We start from the raw sequence: 8,975 nt of genomic DNA on the forward strand, positions 1-8,975 counted from the left end.
TTTTTAGGAAATGGGTTGTATGCACAGTCCACCTTTTACTGCTCCTGATACAGTTGAGAGATGCATAATGATAGAGAACCAGATATTTACACATCAAGGTGATGCATTTCTCTTCAGCCCCAAGGTTTGAAAGGAAATGATATATAAAGAAAAATGATAGATGTCTGGCTTGGGTCTGTACATAGCACCTCTGCTTTGTGATGGAGTTAGCTAGAATTGCATATGCTCAGGCATCCCAAAAACTCTCCAAAAAGAGGAATCTTAAGCTGTTAAGAGGGATTTGTTTTTGTTTTTAAGCCTGTTGTTACTAACTTCTCATTCACTTCTGCATAGTTCTCTGTGCTTTAGTACTATGCCATGCATTTATTTTTTGCTATTTTTTTAATCTGTATTGTTGAAAACAGTCTTGCGTGGATTCCTTTGCAGTTCCAGCTTTACTACATAGAAATGTTATTATGTTTGTGTATCACCTTGTATTATTTATCAATATTTTATCTATGTGCATCTATATATTCATATTTTCCTTTGGGATCCTTGCTTCATTCCATCCATGGAATAAATACACATGATTTCAAGCAATTTCTGTACTTTGACTTTTAAAATGTTCTTCACTATAGGCTTTCTGCATACAATGAATATAGGCTGTTGCAGTGCAGGCACTGGGGTAGACACTGATTTCCTCACTGCTTGCAGGTAGATGGAGCTGATGTTAGGAGAACAATGTTTAAAAATAGCTGTAACTACCTCAGAGTAGTTGGTAGTGAACATGACTGTAATAGTAAGCAAGGAAATAATCAGTCAAAAGCACATTATTCAGTTCTGTTTGTTTTATTTGAGTGTGTGACTAGGTGTACTCCAGAAAATGCATTTTTGTCTTACAGTTGAAGGAGAACTGTAGGTGATAAATGCAGATAAAATCTTTCTCTTTCTTTTAATACAGGTTGGAATGGAAGTGGCACCACAACTCAAAGAAAGCCTTAACAAAAATTTCTTTGACTTTCTTCTGACATTTAAACAAGTAAGCAAATAGGGATTTTATTTGCAAAATCACATAAATACACTCCTTAACTGAGCTACTACATACTTTTAAAAAATATTTTAAGTTCTTAAATTTAGATTTAGGGATGTTTCCCTACCTAGATATAGTATGGGAAATTTTACCTGCATTCTAATAAGCTGAAATTGCTCTATTCAGTGTGTTTCCATACTTTAATAATATATGCTATGAGCTTGATATTTTTTCCCCAGCGTGCAAGGAATGCTTCAGAATATCTGTGTCTATGTGATCTTGTCTGTTGTCATTTCCACTCATACACAAACTTCATCCAGTTTATCATAGCTCCTATTAAATACCTTTTCACAGAAACATCTTTTTGTCTTTTATTTCAACAGATTCATGGGGATACGGTTCAAAATCAGCTGGTAGTACAGTGTGTGGAGATTCCTTTGTATTTGACTCTATATTCTCCTGCAATAGACTGGATTTTACAGTGTATTGCATACCATGCTCCTGAAGTAAGTAAGCTTGATACTAAAGGAAGTTTTGGAGTGATAAGTTAAATTTTGCCTATTAAAAAAACCCCATCAGTCAGTACTTACATGTGGAATGCAAGTATAAAGAGCGTAGATACAACTACCTGTTTCTTCTATACAGGAAGAATGCTCGTTTCCACAAAGCTCAAATTAGACCACTTTAAATTCATAGCTAGTATTCCTGTTTGTTTCTTGCTGTCCTTTAGCTAGCTTAGTCTTTATTTCCTGAATTCTTTGAAAAAAAAAAATTTAATGAACTGTAGCTTTGTAATTGTTTAACATAGTTAACAGACTATTTTAATCTTAGTCAGTCTGTTTTGCATTCTGTGGCAGAGTTGGTAATCTTCACCTCTCCTGCCAGAGGTAATTGACCTGGCTGGCAAATAGTAATTACTTTGAGAAATGGCATGGCTGAAGGATTGCAAATTTGACTTCCATAAATTGGTGTTTTTGATTAAAATGCCACTGTACCTATTCCAGTAGTTGTGTGTTATATTGTACTACACCATTGTTTTCTTGTGTTGTAAATACAGGATAAGACAGGATTATTGGAATGTATTGGTAGGTAATTAAAACAGTTTTTAGTAGACTTCACTACAGTAATTAAAGCTGAATTTATTTGCAGAGTCTCTACTCACTAATTTTAATAAGTAATTCTTCCAGGTTCTGCTTACTGAGATGATGGAGAGATGCAAAAAGTTGGGGAACAAGTAAGTATTACACAATGGAGAAGACATGAGTCTGTAATGAGTACCTGTGAGTGTCTAATAAAATTATCTCTCTCCCTTTTGGAAACACTTTTTTGGATGCATAGTATAGTTTTTGTTCTCCCAGTAGCTTCCTAAATCATGATTATGAACATCTCTTTTCCAGAGATGAGTTCTAAAAGACGGTAGATTACTTGTAGAGTAAAAGTTAAATTAATTAACTTGGTTGCTGCATTTTGTCTCCTAAGCCAAAGTTTAGGACACGTAATGTATTCTCCATCAGCCATGTCTCTCCTTCCTGGTTGTCCTTTGTTTTGTTCTGTTTTCCTCCTCTCCCTTCCCCCAGCCCACACTGGCTACAGTCAGCCCACACTGGCTACAGTCAGCCCACACTGGCTACAGTCAGCCCACACTGGCTACAGTCAGCCCACACATGCATTTTGCAAGGGAAATTGTAAAGCAGCTGACACCTTTGGAAGATAGTAATATTTAGGTGACTGCTTTTTTCAACATTAAGATTAGTATCCCAGATGTTTCCTAGAAGTCTGTGTGCAGGCTAATCACCTTCAGCGAGTAGTTCAGGAAGATGGTCTGAAAGTTTTGGATGTACTTTCTGAGCTGTGTGAATGCAGTTTGGCCGGCTGGTGAGCTAATCTCAGTTAATTTTGTTGGGTAGGTTGAGTTCTGTGAAAGTTTTCAGCCACTTTTTTTTTTCCCTGATTTGCTTTGCACAGTCCAATTCTGCAGTGGCTGAGGAACTACAATATGTTAATAACTTAGATGAGGAATGTCAGCGTTAGCGTTCTGTGACTGAGCTAAGGAGTTCATGGAAGGTGTGATTTTTAAAATATGATGTGAAGATGCTGTTGTATCAGAGTCTATAATACGGATAAAAATACTCCATATACTCTGCTATATTAATTATTTTGTATAGATGTTGATTTGTTTTGTGGAACTTGCTTTTAAATCACCTTTTAGCATTTCTCATTGTAAAGATGGGCTAGGTGCCTCCTCCTTGTGCCTGTTTGCTCTCTGAAGGAAGGAGAAAATGTTGAGTATAATGAGGGTTTTTTAAATAAATGTTTTTGGGACACATCTTTTGTTATTGGGAAGTTGAATAATCTGGTTTAGATGATCTATAAAGCACGGTACTTTTCTTTTAAAGTGGAATTTTTATGTCTTCCCATGACTGTCAAAATATTGCAAAGCAAGAGGCATGAGTATATAAATCTTTAAATAATCTCAGTATGTTTCATGAGCTATGTTGTGACCATCTAAGTGAAAAGTTAACAGCCTGCTTCTCTGTATTGCAAAGCATTTACCTAGTGGACTGGAAGTACTTGTCTAATGATAAAATGCAAATTCCAGTCAGATTGCAATGGGACCACTAATGCTCAGTCAGAAACACAGAGGATGCTGGGCTGTTTTAAGCGCTCCGTAGAATTTCCCTCAAGGTAAACTGCCCCATATTCAGACTGTTTCAGACTAGTGAAGGACTCAGTGTTTTATGAGACAGCTTCTCTGCTAACTCATGGCTGCATTTCCCCAAAGGAATTGCCTTTTGAATGACACTAGATTTTTTTTTTTTCTTATGTATGCATAATAGCATCAGTAAATTGGGTTTTACATCAGCACAATGAGTTCACTCTTCCATTGGTAACTTTGGCTTGACAGTAATACAAATACAGGTTTAAATGATTAATCATAAATGTCTAAATATTTCATTGCCAGTCATTGTATGGTAATGACTGTTTGGATTTATTTTAATCCTAACAATGCAGCTGCAAGAAATCTGACTCTTATAATGCTTGTATATTTTAATTCAGTGAGAAAAACTTCAGTAGAGATTTGCCCTGGCAAAGTATACTTCTGAGCTGTAGTTGAAAATAGACAGTTTTCAAGTGTCAGCTACTGCTGGTTTACTCAATCTTTCTAGCAAACTTCAAAAACCTGTGTGGAGCCAAGTATTCTACAGGCTGGGTTACTTTTTCTGTATCTGGTGGCTTAATCTTTTCTTGTTTTCCTTATGTACTGTTACTTCTCATCAATGTAAGCTCGATTTGTGAGGGTTTTTTCTTCCTTCTCTTATTTAAAAATTAGAATAGATGCTGAACAGTTATTAGTCTGAGAAGTTTAGATTAATGTAAATGAAGGCATGAAAATTTTAGTTGATGTTGAGCTGTATTAATTTGTGTTATGTTCTTTGTAGTGCTTTGCTGTTGAATTCAGTAATGTCAGCATTCAGAGCAGAGTTTATTGCTGCAAGATCTATGGACTTCATTGGCATGATTAAAGAGTGTGATGAATCTGGATTCCCAAAGGTAACTTTTTGTATGTAGTTTTTAACAATTCCTGTTCATTGTCTGACAGAGTTCTTTATACTCTTAGTTGCCTACATAACTTGCATATCATTTAAATAAAATATGGTTTGATCCAAAGAACCTGTCTGCCCAGTGTACCTGCTAGAGCAGTGTTGGACAGATCTACATCTTCTGCTTTTAATTTAAAATTTCTTATGAATTTTCAGCATCTCCTCTTTCGCTCCTTGGGATTAAACTTGGCGTTGGCTGATCCTCCTGAAAATGATCGCCTTCAAATATTAAATGAAGCCTGGAAGGTTATAACAAAGCTGAAGAACCCACAGGTGACTTATTGTCCGTTCTGTTTCACTACTGATTCAGTGTTTAGGGCAAAATCCTATCCAGTTGTTCAGTAAGCATATGCTCAGCATGACGTGGTTTATCTTTTCTAGGTATGTACAATTGCCAAAAAATATGATACCTCTTAATATCTTTATATACTCCCTGCTTTTCTGAGCTCTGCTTACATACAGAAGCAACTTTTGAGGTTTGTCATTAGTGCTAGATCTTCAGGTCTGCATGAATTGTACTGCAGAAGTTATTCTTCTAAGTGTATTTTTTGCAAGTGTATTTTTCATAACCTCCTGTATATATTGGTAATCATAAGACGCATGTATTTCTAGGATTATATCAACTGTGCTGAAGTGTGGGTGGAGTACACATGCAGACATTTTACGGTATGTGAAAATTACTTTGTTTCTGTTGAAGGTTTCCTGATACAGACTAAGTGGCTATATTAGCAGTGTGGTTAAAAATGGAAGAGCTATGACTATGCAGTATAAATATATAGGACTTAGTAGTGAGTGAAAAAATGTATTTACTTTCATGAAAGATGAATAGGGACAAAAGATGCAGCTTTGAAGGAGTCTCCACCACTCCCCAGCACTGCATATTTCTTAGCCTTTTATTTTAATGGCAGATGGACCAATTTAAGTAAGGATTTACTGGAGCTATGGCTCAAGTTCCTGGCTTAACTGAAGCTCTGTAGAAAGCTGATGCTTTGGCGAATGGAAATAAATTATCCATCTGGTTTCCAGTGACTTGATTTATGTGCTGATTTCATTACTGTATTTTGTAACCTCATTTTTCACTGCACAGAAGCGAGAGGTCAATACCGTTTTGGCTGATGTTATCAAACACATGACTCCTGATCGAGCATTTGAAGACGCTTACCCACAGGTAAAAAACTTACTTTGTGACATCTGTAAAAATATGATTTCTAAAAATTTTCTTAGATTAAATTAGTTTTTAAGCATTGCTGATGTCTCTTACCACAAAAGAATTCTTTTTAAACACTGGCTATAATTTAGGAAGCCTTTTGGAACAGTGTAATGCTGTGATTTGTTCCTTCTTTTTTCCCTAAAAATCAATCTTTCAGTTCAGAGAAATGCTAAACCAGAATGATTTATGTATTTATAAGTAGCAATAGTTAACTCCTACGTCAACAGTGGTATTCTGTTGAAGAAAATTAGCAATCATGGAGGCTGTTTAAACAGAAAACCATAAAATAATCCATCTCTACTTGACATTCTTAAGGCTTCAGTGAATTATCGTGTCCAGCTCTTGAGACTGCATGCCAGGTGAATATGGATCAGTAGATGAAGAGGCTCTAAAAGAAAGTTTTTCTGGTTACTTAAAGGGTAGATAAATTGCCTACAAAAGCAGATTTAACAGACAGGTTTGGGGTTTTTTGTTTGGTTGGTTTTGTTTTGGGGTTTTTTTGTGGTTTTTGTTTTGATTTTTTTTTTTTTAGTCTAGTGAGCCGTAGGACATGCAGACTATAAATCAGAAAAATCTGCCTAACTATAAAAAGTAAAGAACAAATAAAGCCTGGGTAGGCTGGTCAGCCTCTGTTCATATGAGTTCTAAACAGCATGTTGGAAAAACATCTGTTAGGAACAGCATAGGTGTAGTTGATCCTGCTTTGGGGAAAGAAATTACATTGATGAATGCTTGAAGTGTCTTCCAACCCAGTTTTCTGTGAATAACCAGAGAATAAGCTCTGGTGTGGATAGTCTTAATTTAATTTGTATTACAATAATTTTCTGCTTTTTTTTTTTTCTTTTTCCTTTAGCTGCAGTCAATTATTCAGAAAGTTATTACCTATATCTATGACTTCTCTCTGCTTTTTTCAGTGGTAAGTGATACTCTTTTTAATAAACTTTTAGGGAGAACTATTTTGCACTGTTTCTGAAAGAGAATTTACCTGACTTGGATATTTAGATTATTTGCAAGCTCACATAGTGAGAGGAATTTTTATCTCTGGATAAAAATTGGAAGCTCTCTGCTGCTTACTGCTTAAATATTTGGTATTCTAATTCCAATTTTCTGTACTTTTTTTCCTTAGGCTGTTAGATTCTGTATGATTTTTGTTATGGTATAAGTTACAATCAATGGAAGATAAAATTCCATTTATTTGTGTGTATGTTCATGTAATTGCTGATTGCTGTAACTATGTTATGATATTTACTTAACATGCTCTATTGTAGGGATTAAGTTTAGCATTGAAACAAAGTGAAATTTAGAGGAGTCAGAGACTGTACTTGAGGTGGAGCAAGAGGAACAAAGACAGTGGGTATCAAAGTACTGAAACCAGTTGAAGAGTAAAATTCAAGACTGACCCTGTGGATTTGGAGTCAAGTCTTGTTCACAAATTGCTCAGATAATTCTGAAAAGCTTACCCTCACTATAGTCTTGAGATGATAAAGGAACTAAGTATTTCAGTATCTTAACAACCTAAACCCCTATCTTTGAAGAAAATTTGAATGTCATGGACCTTCATTAAATTGCCCTGGATACGTGCAAAATGGTTGCTGGGCTGTGGCCTGTTTTCATTATTTTCAATATCCTACCTTTTGTTCCCATAGATGTTTGAATTTCTCATGATCCTAAGCTGTTTCAAGCTTATGATTGCTTTTAGAAAATTTGCAGCATTTGATTCAAACAGTTCCATGGTTTGTATTTTATCCTGGATCTCTGCAATCAATAAATTGATACAACTTTCAGCCATTGGTGCTTTTCCGTTTGTTCCACTCTTTCATCCTTCAAGGTGAATTACTGTCCTCAAAAAAAAAAAACTAAAGTAATTTTAACTACTACAGCTATGATTATAAAGCTTATCCAAAATACTGTTTTAATCCAAAAATTGTTTTAATGTGTTGTTTGTAAAATACCTAGTTTTACTTGTTTATGTATTTGTACTTTCAGGAGAAATTCTTGCCATTTCTGGATATGTTCCAGAAGGAAAGTGTGAGAGTGGAGGTTTGCAAGTGCATTATGGAATCTTTTATTAAGTGAGTGGAGAATATTCGGATTGCAGGCACTCTGGAGGCTCTAGGAAATGTACTGAAAGATTGCTAGGGAAGATGAGTCAGTATATAGGCTGCTTAGTTTGTGTAGGTGTTCCAGGCTATGGGGAAAAAAAAAAAGAAAATGTGTCTATTTTGTTAATCTATTGATTGACTGTTCATAAAGAAAGCTGAAATTGAAGTAATGGTTTTGATGCTGACTTGCTGTGGATTATCTGAATAGTTGTTCTCTGAGCTGTTTTTAAATTTATGTTGCCTTAGTTGGTTTATGAAATTTATTTTATATTCCAGCTGATGAGACAGCACAGAACTGTTACCTTGGTATAATGGAGAAAGAGAGACAGGCTTTTGTTACAAGCTCCATTATGTAGAAAAATGGGTATTTCCCCGGTTGAAAATGAACTTGGAAGATGAGGCTTCATCTTCAAATATTGTAAAAGTCAAAGAGTCTTTTTCAAGTAGTTAACAGGTTCCTTGAAACATTTTTTTCTTTTTCACCTTCCCTTCAGGTATTTATATGCACTGCTAAGCCCTCCCAAGCCTTCTCTTCTTTAGGCTAAACAGTCCCAGCTCTTTTGGCCTTTGCTCATATGGGAGTTGTGGCAGCTTCTTAGTCCTCTCAGAGGTGCTGCACTACACGTGTGCATCTGTACCTACCTAAACGTGGCATTTATCCTTCCTGTCTGTCCATCAGTAGCTGAGAAACTGCATTACTTCTTGGTAGATCTAGGATTGCTTTGTTTTGACTTTCTTAGGTTGCCTCAATGTATCACATGTCCAGCTTGTTGTGTCCCTTAAGGAGTTGGATTCTGTGGCTTGGCAGTAGAGCTCTGTGTATTAAGATACTATTTCTTGACAGGCATTTATTGAAATTGTGTGTCTGTTAACTGTGTGATCTTTGGAGTTTTGTTAGTTTAAAAAAAATGAATATAAAACTTCTGTAATGTCATACACTACTGATGATTAGAATTATGCATTAAATCGGTGTTATTCTATTCATTGTTTTTCATTTTGACAGAGCAGGATTTTTCATCACTTTTTCTAAAACATTTTATAGGCATCAGCAG

The 8,975-nt window shown here is 35.5% G+C and overlaps 1 protein-coding gene across 1 annotated transcript in view; it reads left to right on the top strand.

Moving 5' to 3' along the window:
• Positions 1 to 8,975, top strand: part of VPS35L (VPS35 endosomal protein sorting factor like) — a gene marked incomplete at its 5' end in the record, with an annotated part of 49,963 nt that overhangs the window by 13,631 nt on the left and 27,357 nt on the right. Inside the window, 10 exons of the mRNA XM_010164954.2 lie at positions 941 to 1,018; positions 1,393 to 1,515; positions 2,197 to 2,243; positions 4,450 to 4,561; positions 4,768 to 4,884; positions 5,224 to 5,277; positions 5,699 to 5,779; positions 6,675 to 6,737; positions 7,808 to 7,893; positions 8,966 to 8,975. The exon at positions 8,966 to 8,975 is cut by the window's right edge and continues 62 nt beyond it. Coding sequence (XP_010163256.2) covers positions 941 to 1,018; positions 1,393 to 1,515; positions 2,197 to 2,243; positions 4,450 to 4,561; positions 4,768 to 4,884; positions 5,224 to 5,277; positions 5,699 to 5,779; positions 6,675 to 6,737; positions 7,808 to 7,893; positions 8,966 to 8,975 — 771 coding nt within the window. The remainder of the gene's footprint in view (positions 1 to 940; positions 1,019 to 1,392; positions 1,516 to 2,196; positions 2,244 to 4,449; positions 4,562 to 4,767; positions 4,885 to 5,223; positions 5,278 to 5,698; positions 5,780 to 6,674; positions 6,738 to 7,807; positions 7,894 to 8,965) is intronic.

This window comes from Antrostomus carolinensis, unplaced genomic scaffold (assembly GCF_000700745.2).
Source record: "Antrostomus carolinensis isolate BGI_N321 unplaced genomic scaffold, ASM70074v2 scaffold14393, whole genome shotgun sequence".
NCBI classification, from domain to species: domain Eukaryota; kingdom Metazoa; phylum Chordata; class Aves; order Caprimulgiformes; family Caprimulgidae; genus Antrostomus; species Antrostomus carolinensis.